The 18897-nt window shown below is 37.3% G+C and overlaps 1 protein-coding gene across 11 annotated transcripts in view; it reads left to right on the top strand.

Moving 5' to 3' along the window:
* The window catches only part of Fam13a (family with sequence similarity 13 member A), a 346389-nt gene that overhangs the window by 239285 nt on the left and 88207 nt on the right, over positions 1-18897 (top strand). For 2 of the 11 annotated variants that reach the window (XM_048813614.1, XM_015484552.2), the window contains exon 1: positions 12096-12423. The exons of 8 other annotated variants lie outside the window; for them this stretch is intronic. In XM_048813614.1, the coding sequence (XP_048669571.1) occupies positions 12395-12423 (29 nt within the window). In that variant the 5' untranslated portion in view covers positions 12096-12394. Of the gene's footprint in view, positions 1-12095; positions 12424-18897 lie in introns of those variants that run through there. One more of the 11 variants, XM_048813615.1, reaches the window with a different exon arrangement.

Genomic DNA, 18897 nt, shown 5'->3' with positions numbered 1-18897 from the left:
TTACCGTAAACTCACCTCACACAGATAGAACTCATTTTCTCATCTTTTCCTCTTATTTCTGCTGTATCTTTCTTTCTCCCAACTACCAGGCTCAGTCCTTTCGTATCATCAGTTACGGGATCTTGTTAGCCTTTCTTTTTCAGTGCCTCCAACATCCCTCTCCTCTTTTTTTTTTTTTCCCTTCATGACCTCAACCCTAATTTAGGCTTCTGTCACCTTGTGGTTAGATGATTACTGCATTTGCTGTAGTCCACCAGCCAACTGGATTAATTTTCTCCACACAGGTCATTCCCATGTCTCTATCTCCGGGTCCTGAGTCTATTATATGATGGCTTGAAGATTCATTCCTCCTGCCCAGAATGCTCTGCTGAGTGTTCCTCATTAGTCACCGACCAGCGGGAATGACTTCCCATTCCCTCAGACAACCCAACCCCTTCTCTTGCGCCTCGCCCCACCATCATCCATAGTCAGCCAATTCTTGAATGTTCTTGGACAATCCTTCTCTTTATTTGGCCAATTTCTCCCCTACCCCTTACCACCTCTGCAGACACTGAAGTTCAAACATAGCTCACACCTGCTCAGAACTGTTTTGTGACTGGCTTGTGCTGTCTACAGGAAACTCTTTGTCCTCTCCCGACTTGTCCAGCCCTCTCGTCCCCAATTCTCTGTGTGTTCATCATTTTTCCTTCGCCATGACAAAATACCTGAGATAACCAACTAAAAAGGAGCAAAAGTATATTTTGTCTTGTGGTTTCCTTCCATGGTTGTTTGGCCCTGTTGCTTTGTGGCAGCACCAAAAATCATAGCAGGGACGGCATCAGAGAAGGCCTGTTCACCTCTTGGTGGCCAGGAAATAAAAGAGTCAAGGGACCAGGGTCCCAATATCTCCTTCAGGGGCACATCCCCAATGACCTAACTCCCTTCCACTAGGTCCCACTTCCTAAAGGTCCCACCAGGCCCCAATATTATGCTACAGGTTAGCAACCAACCCTTGAACAGATGGGCCTTTGGGGGACATTCAAGATCCCACCTATAACACTATATCCTTCTTTCATACCTGTAGCCACCACATTGTACACGCATTCAAGGACTGTCTTTGTTCCAGGTGTTTTTGCCAAGATCAAATAAAGTATCTTAATATTTGCCCTAAAAATTATAATAACTATTTTTGGCTACATCATGGTTTTATCAGGTAGCCCTGGGTAAAGAAAGAACTTCAGGTCTGAAGAGTGACCTTGGGTGAAGTAACCATGATTCTGAGAAGGTTATTCATTTCACAAATGTTTATTGAGTTAGGTGAATTATATAAGATCACATCTTTAGTGGAGAGGCCGAGATCAAATATAGGTCTCCTGACTGGGTTACAGTTATCTCCTGCTAATGTTCTACCTCTATTTACTTTACCCTTTGTTGATAAATTTCTCTCCAACCTGATTGTGAGTCCCTAAAGGAGAGGGACTGTGCCCTTATGTTTCCTCTGCATCCACAGCAGGAGCTGTAAGCATGTATTCTGTTGCTATAGCCACAGTCATTATTGATGAGATATTATTTTATGTGTCCAATTTGCTTAAGAAGGTCACTGACTTGCTTCCTCTAACTGACCTAGAGCTCACAGAGATTGAAGTCTGACTCTAAAAGAATTTTGTGTCGGCTTTCTTTCTTGTAGTCCTTAGAAAGTACTAACCCCACAGAATCCCATTCTGCACACCCTTAGGATATACAGAAATCAGGACGTTGTGCCCTCTCACTGTCCCCCCTTCATTTCTATGTCACCTTTTTGCATTTCTGTCAATAATATGCTACTTATTTATAGAAGAGAAATCCATTGTGTTCTACAAGTCTCAAACCACCTCTGTGCTATTTTCTGCCCTTGTGGTAGAAGGTTTATGTCTTGTGATGTTTGCCAAACAAAGCTTCATATTTTAGTAATGTATTGCAGTCATACATTTCATGAGAATAAAATTTTTGTTAATACTAGTAATGAATTAATGTGCAATATTAACTTTACCCAATTCCCTTCAAACTCACTAATCTATTAATTTCTGCTGTTAAATATAACTTGCTTCATTTCTGAAGTCCAGCCAGCAGAAAAATCAATCATAACTGACCTGTGTTTGTACTTCATAAAGGCTCTCCAATTACTTCCTGAACATGTGCTTCTTCCCTATAGTGTTTCACTCTCTGCTACTGGGAGCCAAGTTTCAGGATTTTTAACTGTCTAGTGAAGCTAAAATGAAATTAGGATTCTTAGCTACAAGATTCACAACCATATCATGTACAGTCTGACTTGAAAAGAGACCAGATAGCATATGTGTACTGCTGACTGTGCAGATTTATGGCAATAGCTCCCACCCAAGCGAAGGGTTTAAAACTGCCCTGTGAAAAGCTGTGAATCTGACCCAGAGATCCCGTGCAGAGCCACTGTTTTCTGAGTTGTTCCTATTCTTTGGCTTTCATGATGAAGGTTTAAAGAAAAGTAGATTTGAAAAGGGTTCCGAAGTCCAACATTGAACTTTTTTTTTTTAAAGAAAATGTCTAGTTGTGTCTCTGTAGATGGTTTTCTAGTCTGTTCTTGACCACCATTAGCTCCCATGATAAATATCCCAAGGTCTTAGATAAACTATTTCATATTGCCAATCTACTGAAAATATTTCCTAGTGTGTAACTTTAATCTTCTTCTAAAATGAAATTCTCTGATTTTTCTCTCAGTATTTAATTATTAAAGTACATATAATTCTGTACCCATTTGCTAAAAGTACCCCTCAATACAATTGCTATGGCTACTCAAATTTTGATATTTCACTAGGATCCAAACTTCAATTTAAACAAAAAAAGAAAAAAAAGTTTTTTCTAATGCTGCTTAAAGTATGAGTGTTCCAATAGCTAAACTGTGGAACCAACCTAGATGCCCTTCAGTAGATGAATGGATTAAAAAAAATGTGGCATATATACACAATGGAATATTACTCAGCAATAAATGGCATGCGTACCTTTACACTCTGCCAACTCTCCTATTACAGTGGACAAATGGCACTTGCACCTCTCTGGGGTCAACTTTTATACTTGCACTTCCAATCCCTCTCACCCAGTCAGGGACTGTGTTGCAATAACCTGTTCTCTCCTCTGTAACATTGCTTTCCCTTTTTTTCTAAACTAGTCTCATCAGCAGAGAAACATTATGGTTCTCAACCTTTTTTAATCCCTTCCTAGAAACCATACCCTCGTCCTTCTTTCAAGCAAATCTCTGGTAAAGGATTATACTTACTTGCTTTCTTTATATCCTTTTCTCCCACTCTTTCTTCAATCCACATGCCACTGAATTTGTTTTTATTAAGAACGGCAACCTCACCAGGTATCCTGGTACACACCTATAATCCCAGTGGCTGGGAAGGCTGAGGCAGGAGGATCACAAGTTCAAAGCCAGCCTCAGCAATGGTGAGGTGCTAAGCAACTCAGTGAGAGTGAGTCTCTAAATAAAATAAAAAATAGGGCTGGGGATGGTTCAGTGGTTAAGTGCTCCTGAGTTCAATCTCATTACCCCCCCCCCCAAAAAAAAAGAACAGCAGCCTCCATCTTGCCAAATCCAAAGATTAGTCTCTTATTCTCATTTTGCTCTGTTTCTCAGCGGCATTTGACCCATCTGGTAGCTTCTTTTTAAAACACTTCCTTTGCTTTTTTACTGCAACATCATACTCCTGGTTTTCCTATGAGCTTGCAGGACACGATTTCTTTACCTCATTTATAGACGCCTCCTCCTTTTCCAGACTGTTCATGTTTGGAGCCCCTCCAAGCTCAGTCTACCGACATCATCTCAGTCTCTTTGTATTTCTGAGGGCTTTCATCCAGTTATATGGCTTTAACTATCTTAACTTATATGGCCTCTAAAATTATACTTCTCATTCCAGCCTAATTAGTGTATTCCAAACTGGCATACCCAGATGATTTATATGTTACTAAAGGAGAAATAATGTTGCAAAGTAGTACCTATGGCATAATCTCATCTTTTTATTGTGGTAAAATAACATAAAATTTACCATTTTAACACATAGAGTTCAGTGGCATTAACTATATTCACATTGTCCCATCTTTGGTAATTAATGTGCATTTTTGAAGTAGAAGTAAATAGAATCATATTAAACTCTGGTACATAAATGGTGAGATTTGTATTTGCTATCTTATTGTCTACGTTTTTAAAATTTTTCTATAATGAACATACTGTGTAATTTATAACATGAAAAGTGTTTTTTGTTTTAAATCAAGGTGACAGATGCCTCAAGGAGGAAGTGATAAATTGTCATGTTTTTGAGAAATTATATTGAGTGACACCTGAACAGCTTTGGAACTTGCAGTTATGGTTTAACTGGTTTGAGAAGATAAAATCCCCTGAATGGGGGAATCAGAATGGGGAATCTATGAGGAACTGAGGAAGACTGAATTTTGTTTGGATGAGTAGTATGAGTTAGGAGGGTATTCATACTTGGAGAGATGCCTGAATCAAGTGGTAAAAAAGCAAGGTGCCAGGGGCTAAAGTGGTTTAGCCTAACAACCCCGGTTCCTGTGATGGAGGAGGGCCCCACTGAGAGTATAGAATTTTGGTTTAACTTTGTAGGCAATGCAGAGCAATCAAAGCTTTTTGACTTGCTTAAAGCTGTGTTTAGAAAGATCAATACTTTACAGTCTGTACTAAGGATAGGAAGGGACAAAATTAGTAAAACCTACTAGGAAAAAAAATAGCTATAATGCAGAGGTTAAACAGTAAAAATTCAAGTGGAGAGGGGAGATGGAAGGATGAACAAGAATGAAGAGAACAGGACTAAAGCATAGGGAAAGAATGGAGAATGGAATCTCATTTAAACTTTTCCTGTTAAATTATTCAGTTATCACTTGCTTTGACCAAATTCCATGCTGATTCATACAGAGCAATTTGAAACCTAGGATGATATTGTTTTCAGAAGTACTAATAGTTGTTTTTAAAAAAGAATTCTTCACTAGGCTGTTTCCAGACTTAAAATTGAACGCATTTGTATTTTTAACTTGTCTTCCTGAAGTCGTATTTTGAAGAATCATTGAACTATAATTAATTTTCAATGGATTTTTTATTGTAGATATTTTAAGGTACAAAAATGTTTTGATACACATATACATAGTGAAATGCCTACTATGATACTTTTTTTGTTTGTTTGTTTGTTTTATCTACTAGTCTCAAACACCTGGGCTCAATTGATCCTTCTTCCTCCAGTCTTCTGAAAGCTGGAACTACAAGTGCACACCACCATGTCTAACCATTTTCTTTATTTAGAGCATGAATTAATTTTAGTGCCTATTCAGGGGACCAATAGGTTTATTAGCTTTATTTATGTATAAGTACAATTTATTTCTTAATTTATTTAAAATTTCTTTTTCTAACATATGGTTCTCACTAAAATTCAATGAGGAGAAAAATTTGCTTTCATTATGAATTTTATTAATGCTGTATACGTGAATAGCAGTAATAGAGAATTCAAGAATGTATATATGCAATTGTTTAATATACTGGGTTTAGTTTTCTGACAAGTTTAATTAAAGGGGCTTTTTTTTTTTTAAGTAATGGAGATAGAACCCAAAAGTGCTTTACCGATGAACCACATCCCCAGCCCTTTTAATTTTTATTTTATTTATTTTGAGACAAGGTCTCACTAAGGTGTTTAGATCCTTGCTAAAGTTGCTAAGCCTGGCCTTGAACTTGTGATCCCCTTGTCTCAGTCTCCCAAGACACTGGGATTACAGATATGTACCACCATGACCAGCAAAAGGGATTCTTTGTTGTTATTGTTGTTCATTATTTAAAATGCACTAGGGGTTTTGACATTTTAAGACCCAATGATTTTTTTTTAATGTGACCTAGTATTAGTAACACAAATAATTGGTGCTTCCCCATATTTTCCTTTTAAAAATGTTTTCACTTATTCATATCTATTGGGCTGGTTCAAAGCAAAGCATTTTACTTTGGATTAAAATAAATTAATTTTGCCAGCCAGTGCAAAATTAATTGACATTGAAAAATTGTATGCTTGTGCTCAGTATTTAATGTCTCAGAATATGAAGGGTTTATCTTGTATTTTATGGATACAGACTTAGCCAGTTGGTTACCATATCACACTGAACAGTTGTGACATGTTTCTACAGAAGCCGTGTTGAAGCTTACTCCTCCTTGGTCAGGAAATATCATTTAGCAGGGTGGTGGGTCACTGGGACAATTTGAGGCAGCTGATCTCAGGTGTGGAAGCAGCTGTTGTGTGGGACATGACTTATTTTGTGAGAACAGAAACACTATTATCGGGACTCCCAGGGGAAATTTGGAAAAAGTCGTGCCCGGGGAGTCCCATTCCAGGAAAATGTGCTCCAAGCACTTATTTACTGGCAATGATCAGTAACTGAGATTCCATCTGGCAAAACTGGATTTTTCCCTGTCCCAGAAAGTTGGGGAACAATTATGTAAGTTGTCTCAAAGAATTTATTTTTAGCCTCTTTTTTATGAAGAATTGCAGTCCCTCTGTTCTTACAAAAAAAAAAAAAACCTTGAAAAAAATAAGAAAGCATTCTTTATTTCCTATAGCTAATTGATACATAAGTAAGCATGCAAATTTAATTCTTTCTTATCTTAGAGAGCCATTAGATGGTAGAAAAGCTGTAGGCACTGGCATTCAGATGCTGGCTTCTTGTCAGTCACTTATAGCTGAGAGCTCACATTAATTTCATATCCACATCTATTACAATGAGCACAGCATAAACTCTCAGAATATGCTAGTTGCTTACCTATACCACTCCTCCAGTTCCTTCTCCCCCCTTTTAAATTTTTTATTTTTTACATTTTGTTGATGATGATAATATTGTCCTCTGATAAAGTCCAGAAATTCTCTAGTGTTCTAAGACATATGGTTGGAGAACTGGTTCAATAAGGATGCCGTACATCAATGCCAGAAAATCTAAATTATATGTGCCTCCAAAATCTTAGCTTTGTGATTATAAATTTTAAAAGTCATATCATTACCTTTAAAAAATACTGAGTATCTTGTGTAGGGCATTGTTCCTTAATGCATTTTTCAAAGATTGATTTTAAAATTTTATATACATGATTATATACTTTTGATCATATATAATTTAATTTTAAAATTTTATTTATATAGTATATATAAACTCTTGCTGGAGAAGCACCTTTTTAACTAAAATTATAAGAAAAAAATTTTATATCATTATGTCCTGGGAAATAAATCAGTTTGATTTTAAACCAAAATCTGAAAACGAGTTAAAGTAGCCAAGAAATGTCCTTGGTTCCTTGGTTGTTTTTAATTGATGTTGAAATTAAAAGAAATGCAGCCACATCATTGTTGGAGCAAGTGTTTCTCTTGATAGTACAAGGGCAAACACAGATATTACCAAACACTTGGAATCTGCCGAAGAAGTTATGTAAGAAAATTAGAGATCTGCAAGCCATGTAAAGTGTGGGAAAGGAAATAGACAACCTAGGAGAAACTTAGTAGTATATAATGCTTATTAGAGTTCAGAAGTTTTGGATGGAATATTACAGTTTTATACCTCTGTGATTACACATCAATGTATGACTCAGGAATTTTATTTCTTATCTTGTGTTATTAATTACCTGAGGTATTTGACTTATTTTCAGTGCAGCTGTACAATAGAAAAATGCTAAAAAGTGAATAGAAATATTGCTTGATAACCTAATCAAAGCAGCTATGCTTTAGGCTATCTAAAAGGGCAATTTACTTATTCATTAATTTTTTTTCAACAGTGCTGTTCTGTGTAAGCACTGCAGGAAAGATACAATTCTTGTCCTGGAGAATTTACTTTCCAAAAGGAGGATAATATATATGTAGGTTCAAATAATAAAACCATACGGGCAAAAAAAGACAACTATCATAATAGATGCAAAGGACTAAGTGAGTTCAAAGGGGCAAGAGATTCTTTCCAACTGGCTTAGGCTTCAAATATGAGTGGAAATTTTGCCAGACGGAATGGAATGGGAGAATATTCAGACAGAGGGAACATCATGAGCAAATGGTTAGGTAGAAGAGTTTGGACCAGATAGGAATGGAGTTGTTTCATGAAGAGGTATAAGCAGCTGAACTGCACAGGTCCATTGGGTTCAATCAGTGGAAAGTCCTAAATATCATATTAAAAGATATAGGGTTTATGTACAAGGTAGTTGGGAGCTACTAAAGTTTTGATCAGAGGAGTGAGTACCCAGTTCATAACCACAGTAGGAAATTTATTCTATTAGTCAAATGTATGCACTGGAGATGGGGCAAGTAGAATCAGAAAGGCTGTCATACCAATACAGTTGACCCAGGCAGACTGATTAGACAGACATGGCAGGACACTCAACAAATTTAGTTAAAGGGAGGAGAAGAGAGGGAGGAGTAAAGATGACTCATGATTTGAATCTGATTCATAAGGAGAATAATAACATCATTAGCAAAAAGGGCCTGGAGGAGAAATTGGAGATCAGATAATACGAGGTTTTGAATGTGTTGACTACGAACCGGTGCTAATAATTATTGAGCACTTATAACTTGCCAGGCACTATTATATGTTTTATACGCATGATCTCACTGATTCCTTGCAGCAACCTTAATGCTGCTCAACAACAACCTACCCAAGTTTACATTGCCTATCAGTGATGTAGTCAGGATCCAGCCCCAGGGGCAGAATTCCAGAGCCCAATTTATTGAATGCTTTTACTAAATGGTACTGGGCTTGGAGTCAGGGATGAAAGAGAAGGAAAGACAAATAAAAGGAGAATGATGATCAGGGAGGTTGGGAGAATTTCCAGAAAAGATCACAGAGCCCCAAAGACTTTCAGAAAACTGAAGATGGGTGTTGCAGCAATGCTAAGATGTGGGTGAGAATCTAAGCAAATACATTTAGATTTAGTGACCAGAAGAGCACTGGTGGCCTTAAAAGTGGGTTCAGAAAAGTGATGAGGTCCAGAGTGCATTGACATGGGCTGGAGGATCAGGTAATTTAGGAGGAGGTGGGAGCAGTACGGGGAGATCTGGGGCAAGACTGTCAGTGAGAAGACTGCAGCACCCCGGGGTAGACCTGCCTGGGAAAGCATTTTAAGGATGAGGATCACTCCTTGGTGCCCACCCAGAGCAGATGTCAAGGAACAGATTTCAGGTTTAAGTGAGGTCAACTCTTCCAGAGGAAGGAGAAAGTGACGAGATTGCACAGATAAGAGCAAAAGGAGCCATAAGCACACTTTCCAGAGGTGAAATGTGTGTCAGGGTGGGGGAAGGATATAAGTGGAGCAAAGAAGACCAAACTCCCATTTGCTGATTTTTGGTTTTCTCAGTCAATTAGGAAATGAGTTAATTAGCGACTGAGGGAGGTCAGAGTTGTGTCACTCAGGGGTTTGCAGCAGTTGCTGTGGGAATGCAGTGAACAGTCCAAAGACAATGACAAAAGGTTGCCACACATAGTCTTATGGTTCACACTGAGGTTAAATAGCATGAATCTTTAGTCTAGCTAGTTGTCAGGGTTTGTGACTTCTTTTGCAGTGTTCAGCAGTCTGGCAACAGAAAGCCCAGCAGGCAAGATTACAAAGGGTGAGGAAGCAGAGGATGCTAGTGACTGCCAGGCAGTTTGGGTGCAGGTTGTCCTTTGCAGAAACTGCAAAACAGACAGAGCTGAATAGAGAGCTAAGGGAAGAGGTGGGGGAATGGAGAGGGGAGAAGCATCAACATTTAAGAGAGGTCCACATTTAGGGACTCCATGAGGAAATGCGGCCCCGTTCATGTGGTCAGAATGTCAGTGTTTGAGAAATTAGAGTGAACGCGGAGGTCCTGGAATGGTACTCTTTCCACCTGGCTATGAAGAACTGACCCGAGGAAGTTAGAAGTAGAAATAATAAAGGTATTAAGTGACCAAGGATTCTGAGAGTGGGTGGTGGGGTAGACAGAAGGGGCTGCAATTCAGACACAAAATCGTAAGTGATCATTAGATAATGCCCAGAAAGTGATGAAAAATTTTTTTAAAAAGGAAGAATGTTTTGTTTATACATAATAGAGACTTGAAAAGGCATGCAATTACTGAGCTAAAATATTGATGGATTTAAAAAAAATAATAATGATATTGACATACTGTTAACATGGTATGTTATAGGAATATTGACAGGAAGACTTAATTTATCGAGAAATGTATATGAAATCAGACATCGAGCAAAATTGTAGCTCAGAATAACACTTTAAATGCATTGAATGTAAAATGTTCGATTTTACCTTTAAAAAAAAAAAAAACCTGGGTCTTTTATTGCTGAACTTTTATGTCTATTTCAGCCAGTTAATATTGATATGTTCATAAAATGCAGAAAAGACAGCATATCGTTTCTGTCATTTGAATCTCAGCTATTTCTAAAAATATTTGTATGTTACAAGATATTATAAAAGCTCCTACAGAACTGGGCACAGTGGCCACACCTCAAACTTGTCATCCTTCTGCCTCAGCTTCCTGCCTCTCAGGAAGCTGAGGCAGAAGGATGACAAGTTTGAGGCCAGCCTGGGCACTTGGGGAGACCCTGTTTTAAAATAAAAATTTAAAGAGGCTGAGGATGTGGCACAATCCCCAGTAGTAACAACAAAACAAAAAACAAAGAAAGTCACAGAGAAGGGCTGGGATTGTAGCTCAGTGGTAGAGTGCTCGCCTAGCATGTATGAGGCACTGGGTTAAATTCTCAGCACCATATATAAATAAATGAATAAAATAAAAGCCCATCAAATATATATATATTTGGAAGTTAAGGTGGAAGAAATCTTTTGTAAATGTATTTCTGTTAGTTTTCCTACAACATATGAAATCTATGAATTAGCAATTATGTTTCTAAAATTAACACCCGATTATTCCATACTGAAGAATAGATTACAAAGGAAAGATGATAATTAACAAGCATTTAGGAAACCTTATGGGAAAAAAATTGATTTTTGTGTTACCTGTAAAAAAAAAACTAATAATAATAAAATAAGAAACAAGCCTCCCCCAAAATGCCGTTGATCTGTGTAAATAAACAAATTCAATTTTATAAGAATCAAATACAGAAATAATAAGTTGAAGTAATGTCCATGAGTGTAGACTTCTGATCTCTTAAGAACTTGAGCAGTCTTAAGGCGCGTATCCTCCCCAGAAGTGGGAGGACGTGCCTTGGGTGATGTCACCAGTGACTAGTAACCACTGCAGTGTAAACAAACATCAGCAGGAAATAAATGTGGGTAGGGCAAGGGTCTAGAAGCATGCCTTCCTTCTAGAAAAGTCTCAGTGGAGTTTTTTTTTCTTTTGTTTTGGTTTTGTTGTTCGTTTTTTTAAAGGAAGAAAGGGAACACAGTCTAGCCTTTGCCTTCTGCCACAGAGACCTTTCGTTTCAGAGGCAGTGTCTTTCCTTGACAAATGGATTTCCTTGCTGGCAGTCTTTGTAATATTGAAAAGTACAGGACTGTTCGCTCTTGCAGCAATTATTGGTTGCTTTTTCCAGACTGACAAGCTTGTCTGTGGAATTTCTCAGGGGAGAGTTTCAAGTTACCAGAACTAGGCAAGCCCACTGAGGAGCAGGAGCTGGAGCAGGAGAGGAGCAGAAGGAGAGGACGAGGAGGAGGAGGAGAAGGAGGAGGAGGANACTGTGCAATGGAAGATATAAGGAACAAGGAACGCAGAGACAGATCATATTTAGTAGTCCCTGTTTTAAAAGTATCAGAGATGTATGGTGAAATTAAGAGTTCGGTTTGGGTCACATGAAATCTGAGATACCTTTAGATACACAAATGGAAATGCAACTTGGGTCAAAAACTCTCAGGCGAAAGTTTGGGGCTGAAATGTAAATTTGTGATTGTAGAGAAAGCTGTGGGATTGGATGAGGTAACAGAGCGGAGGGGCAGAAAGATGGAGAGCGCATGGAACATTGTGAACTTCCAAAGTAAAGCAGGCTAGATAAAAACAAAGGAAATAAGGAGGGGTGAGAGGAGGAGGAGAAGGAGGAGGAGGAGGAGGAGGAGGAGGAGGAGGAGGAGGAGGAGGAGGAGGAGGAGGAGGAGCAGCGCCTTTCGTACTGCTGCAGCCGCTCTTCTGATTGGCTGGGTGGTTCAGCTGCTTCCCTGGAACAAAAGGTCAAAGTGGACTGCAGTGTAAATGTGGAGAGGCAGCCGATAAATAGCATTGCTTGGAGAAGTTTGGAGGTTGAGAGCCACCGCACGCTGGCAAACTGCAAGAGCAGTTGTTTCTCCAGCCTGGAGGTGCAGCCTCGTGCCCGAGCCCAGCTCAGCCACTGTAAGCAGAGGATCACTGCCACAGACGGCCAGACTTGTCCTGGAAGAGGCGGTTGTGAGAATCCCTTGCAAATTTCCATGCAAGAATGGCTTGTGAAATCATGCCTCTGCAAAGGTAGTGTTCTCTCCTATTTGTTTTGTTTTATTCTGTCTGTATCCTGTGAGTTGTATAAAGCCATATAACTTGGCCACTACTTGGCATCTTTTAATAACCCGCCGCAAACTGTGTAGTCTGTTGTACCTAACGTTTTTCTCTAAGACCAGAAAAATTTAAATATCCTACTGCTCCTTTACTGACATTTCTGCCCAATTTCTTTTCTTCTTCCACTTGATCATTACATTCAGTTATATCCTTCTTTGAATGGAAGTGAATGTAAGAATACACATCTGAAATCTGAAGAAAAACAGACTAAGAAATATATTGAGTAGGTCTATAAAAGAACTGAATCAGTTTCTTAGCAATGTTTCCACTATGACTCTCAGAGGATGTTGATAGGCTGAAGACCTTTTTAAAATGAATCTTAGGAGCCTTCTTTTCTAGACAAGGGTTTTCTATCAATAAGTGCATTATAATAAACGGAAATCAATGTTAAAGATAATATTTCCCTTTGAATAATTCTAGATAGATCTGTTACAGCAATCACACTTTTCTTCCCATATTTTTTATTGGTGCATTATAGTTGTACACATTGATGGGATTTGTGGTTACATATTTGTACACGCCACTGATGGCACTTTAAAAAAAAAAAACTGCTCTATAAAAATGATTGAGCACAAGTTCTGTTTTTGTTCATTAATGATTGTAATATAGATGAGGTGGGGGTGGCAAAGGAGTTGTACCAAAGCAGAGAAAGGTAAATTTTAAACAAAGGTGCTTGTTAAAAGGAACTATGTTAGTGAACTATAAGACTTATAAGTGAATAATATATCCTGGAATGTTAATCTAGAAGTCACCTCAGTGTCGACTGAGTCCAGTCCTTCGATTTCACAACAGGAAAACTGAGGCGTGTAGAAAGTCACCAAGTTGCCCAAGGTCACATCTTATGGTTTAAAACATTACTTTAGCCAATCATGTTATCTTATTTCAATTTCAATGCTTTACATGCAAGGGAATTTGAGTCCATATAAATGCTTTATTTAGAGGATTTTATTAGTAAAATGATTAAAATCAAATAGCAAATATGGTTTATTTATAAATTAAAATTAGATAAAAATGAATTTCAGCCAGGGATATAGCTCAGTTGGTATAGTGCTAGCCTGTCCTGCACAAGGCCCTGGGTTCAAAACCCAGCACCACCATACACAAATAAATAAATAAATAAATTGTAATTTGGATTTTTAAAAAAATGAATTTCATTTTTAAAAACCAGACTACAAATGTGTTACTTAATGTTTGATTTAACAATGAAAATAAGATTTTAAAAATGTATTGTTTATTTACAAAATGATTCCTGCAGATATTAACTGTGAGATAACCCAGGATGGATTTTTTTTCACTGTACTGACAAGTGCACTGTAATGGGAACTTAATGAGGGTGTTCAAGGAATTCCTTTTCAAAAATTAATAATTAAAGGCAGGAGAAAGTGGTTCATGGACAGATCTATATTTTTTTATATTAACTCAGTGAAAAAGTCATATGCTTAAAGCCCATGGAAGACCAAAACAAATGTACACTTTTTGAAGTCTTACTTGATTTCCAACAAGTTGGGGACATTTTTAAGGTATAATAACGTCAGTTCTTAACAGTTTTAAGTAGATTGTATTATACATGAGAACAGTATTAGCTATTACTGAACTCTGTAATAGCTACTTGATAATATAATAACTGTTTAGATGAAAATAGATCTTTATATTGCCAAAATATTATTTAGGCAGTTAAGTTGATAATAGATAAAATGAAATCAGTATAATTTTCTAAGAATTATTTTGTAGTCCGTCATTGTTAATGAACCTAATAGGAATAAATCTATGGATGATTTGAATTTACATTCAAGAATGATGAGTTGCTACTTTTGTTTCTTTGCATTATTACATGTAGCTTACTCTCACTCCTTTGTGCACTCACTGTCACAATATTCCCCCAGCTCTTAGAATTTGCTTTACTGATTTCCCTGCAGTCTTTACTTCTAGCCTGTGCCTACCTTTGATTATAAATCTCCTGAAGGCAAGGACCACGTTGGTGTGATTCTCTCCACTAGGGGTGTATATGTTTAAGCATTTGTGCAGAACACCTTCCCACTCCTATTTATAATTGTTTTGTCAGATTCAAGTTCATGACTATCCTGGTATTGATAGCTATTGCTGACTGACCCTGTCCTTCTCCTCCTGCTGAGGCAGGAACTTGGCAGAGCCTTGGCAGTATGTGTGCCAACTCACTCTGTGTCAAAGAACCAAAGGGCTAGGAACTGAATGGAAAGTGGATGAGTAAAAGAATAACTTTTAATACCAATTAAAGAAATTCATGCTTATTATTTTATTGAGCAGAGAGGTCAGTGTGTCTCATACTCTAGGGGCATGAGAATTGCCTGGGGAATTTATTTTTTAAATCAATTTCTTCTTGCTGCCCTCCTTGTGTAAATCCTAATCTGGAGGTGACAGGGAAAATGTCTGCATTTAACAACTCCCTAAAAGCATCTCTGATCCAGATGGCCTACACTTAGAGAATCACTGATGTAAATTCTAGTTAATGATTACAGCTTAAATAAAGCTATTGACAGCTGGCATACGTAGGAATGTACATATGTACTACTCTACCTACCCAATTAGCATATTTAATATCCTGACCTTAAGTGAGTTTTTTTTTCATAATTGACGCTTTCATTTACTAGTTCATTAGTTTGTTAAAACAAAACATACAAAATTTAAAAATTTTCTCTTTGACCAAACAGCATGTCCTGCCAGTGATCCCAAAGTAATTAAGACAGAGACTCTGCTTCAAAGAGGTCACATGCTAGTGAGGATGCAGACACATTACCAGACAATTGCAATACCATGTGGTGAATTCTGTAATACACAGAATGATTAGCATAATAATAGAGATGTGCCTAGGTGGATGATATTACCCTATGTTTTATTTAACCTCATAAGCTATGATCTTATTAGAGGGCACATTCGTACTGTAATGTCTACTTATACTTTCCGTAACTGACTTTTTAGCCTTCTATTTAATACTGTGAAGTATGTAGAAGATCCTTTGCTGCTGCTGAGATGAGAATAACAGATGAGGTTGAAAACTAAGAGTGAAATAAACACTTTGGTCTCCTTTAATGTCTTTTGCTATCTGTTTATTACTGGGTGTAATTTTCAGAGTTTCCAGCATGGATTCAACTATTTAGAACCTCATAATCTGGAGTAAAAACTTTGCAGAGGCTAAATGTTTAAATTGTGTCCATCTGTAAAGTATCCGATTCTTGCAGTTATTTTCGAAGACTTATGACTTAAAGACAGGATCTTATTAAATATATGCGGGATGGTTTAATTTTCCCAGTTATTTTTTAAAATATTAAATATTTACAGAGTACTTTTTATATATGATGACAAAACACAGCACAATGCAGAGTATCATATGGATATTTTTGCTATCTGGAAAATTTTTCCCTGAAAGAAATAAAATAACAGAAAAAAAAGGAGAAACTATTAATAAATGAAATAAAGTTTTTCTAAAGGGGCTAAATTTACCTTCTGTTACTAATGAAATAGTATGTTTTATCAGATTCCAGGTTAGCCTGTACCTCAGCTCAACCCTGTTGCACTGGGGTTTTGGGGTTTTTTGTTGTTGTTGTTGTTGTTGTTTGTATTGTAGACTTACAGGGAAAGATGTCTACTATGTGTAGAAAATCTTCAACAGACTAAAATAGCAAGACATCTTATGTCTCTGAATCTCATGTCTCTGACAAAGCTCCCAACTTTCACAACAGTGTTTTGATTTGCTAGAAATAACTTTCCAAAAACCCCTAACTTATTATATCTACAAAGGATAATGATGGGGGATGAGATCATGAGCAGTAGATGAATATAGCTTCCTTTAGTTTTAGTGCATTGGCATCTACTTTCTGTGTAAGCACCCAGTTCTTCCCTGGGTTTGTTTTACCAAAGTGAAAAGCTGAGATAAATAATTCTCTTTTTCGTTGCTTCATCTAGAAAGTGATGACATCCAGGGCTGGGGCTGTAGCTCAGTGGCAGAACGTTTGCCTAGCATGCTTGAGGCACTGGGTTCCATCCTCTGCACCACATAAAAATAAATAAATAAAATAAAGGCATTCTGTCCATCTACAACTACAAAAAATATTAAAGAAAAAGTGATGACATCCAATGTATGTTACTGAATACTAATTTTAAGATGGTAAAGTACATAATATCCCAAATTTCAGTGGCTTTTCAAAGAAGTTGAATGATTAATTACATGATTAATTAACATGTATTAGTAATCCAACATCTGAAAATTTCCTTGCAACTTCTTATCAACCGAATCATCTGCCTAAGGATTGGTCTTTAGAATATCACTGATAGCATGGGGATGGTATGGATTTTCACTAGTGGACAACCCAAATAATGATGGTCTGCCTTGTGAGCCTTCTGCATGGTGTTAGAGAGCCCCCTACTGCTTGAGGAGAGGACACCTTTCATCTTTAAGGCTTCATCATTCCTAACTTAGTGGTAGCACTCCCTGCGGCGCTTCTTCCCCCACACACAGTGCAAGATGGAGTTACAAGCTGCCTCACTTCAGATCTGGGTTAATCCACATGGGGTTGTATATCTGTATTTATTCTTCATTGCCAACATGGCCTATATTCAGTAATTACAAAAAGTCATTGAGCTGGGGATTTAGTTCAGTGGCAGAGCACTTGCCTAGCATGTGCAAGGCTCTCAGTTTAATCCCCAGTACTGCAAAAGAAAAAGTCAGTGAGAACAAATAAGATCTCCATGGCTCTGTGCTCACATGATGGCTGCATTATCTGTGGAGCCTATTTGCTAACTACTCCAAATAAAGAAGAGAGTCTCAACTAAAACAAGAATAGTTTTAATTTTTAAGGTAATCATCCTGTCTATACTACTGGAAAAGTGAGGTGTTAGGTATTCATCACAAACAGTGGGAAAACAGTGTAAGGGTAGTGAACTTACTTGCTATCAGAAAACACCCCAACCTGACAGCTAGCAGTGGTTACCACTGTCTGTAAAATGAGACAATAACATCATCCTTGGTACTTATTTTATGGGAAAAAAATTTGGAGTTAATGAATATTGTAGATTTTATCAATGATAAAACTACTCAGATTTGAAGGGCATGTTGCTTTTCTTTAAGTTTTTCATTCTTATATTTGTGATAGATTTTCTAATTCCATGAATGTAAGAGTGCATGTGGTAGAATGCAATCTACCATTGCATTCTGTTTTATTAATTGGATGTTGGGAGGTATCTAGAATAGTTTATGGGAATGCTATTGAAAACAGCATCAAATTGAATTTCTTGAAACTCTCAAAAATCTTTACTCTGTTTTTCTCCTGTGATAATTCCATCTGTATGTGGAGCTCAGATTCAGTTGCCAAAGAAATAATGTGTGCTATATAAAATTTTCTTAATGCCCTACTTATTCTTCCCTCAAGGAAATCAGAAATAACTTTTTAAACAGTTTTATTGAACTATAAGTCACATACCATACAATTTACCCATTTAAAGTGTGCAATTCAGTAGCTTGTAATATATACACAAAGGGCTGGGCATATAGTTCAGTGGCAAAACACTTACCTAGCATGCTGGAGGCCCTGGGTTCAATCCCCAGTACCAAAGGTGGAAGAGGTGGAGGGAGCAGGGAGAAAAAGGAAAATATCTACAGAGTTGTGCAGTCATCAATTTTAGAATATCTTCATTTCCTAAAAAGAAACCCTGTGTTCTGTAGCTATCAACCTCAAACTCCCGGCACTGGGCAACCACACTGGGCAAACAATAATATACATTTTTGTTTCTGTACAGTTGCCTATTCTGGACTTTTACATAAACGGAATGGTATAATCATATCATATCTAATCTTTAGTGACTGGCTTCTTTTCCCTAATATAATATTATCAAAGTTCACTCACATTGTAGTAGATATTAGTATTTCATTCATTTTTATGGCTGAATAATTTTCTGATTTATGAATATAGAAAATTTTATTTATCTATTCCTCTATTGATAGACATTTGGGTTGTTTTTAATTTTTTACCATTCTGAGTAATGGGGCTATAAACACGCAGAAATAGCTTTTGAGAATTATGAAAATATAGACTTTATTTTAGAGCCAGGTGGATCCTTAGAGACCATCTAAATCATCTCTTCTATTTTACAGAAGATTGAACTCAAATCCAGGAAAAGGAAATGACCCACCCAGTCATACATATACAGAAATGGAAAACATTCTATATAGACATCTAAATAATAATCATTTGTGTATGAAGTTGATCATAGCATGTATTTGGGATTGACAGGGGAGGTTTTCCCCCATCACACACTTAGGAAGGAGCTTCTTGTTATCCAGAAGGGAAAAAACAGCTAACCCATAGGGAAAATTGAACTCCTGACCTTGTTCCCATTAGCATGGAACTCTAATAA

Source organism: Marmota marmota, unplaced genomic scaffold (assembly GCF_001458135.2).
Source record: "Marmota marmota marmota unplaced genomic scaffold, marMar, whole genome shotgun sequence".
Taxonomy (NCBI): Eukaryota; Metazoa; Chordata; class Mammalia; order Rodentia; family Sciuridae; genus Marmota; species Marmota marmota.
This window is presented reverse-complemented; position numbering and strand designations above follow the sequence as displayed.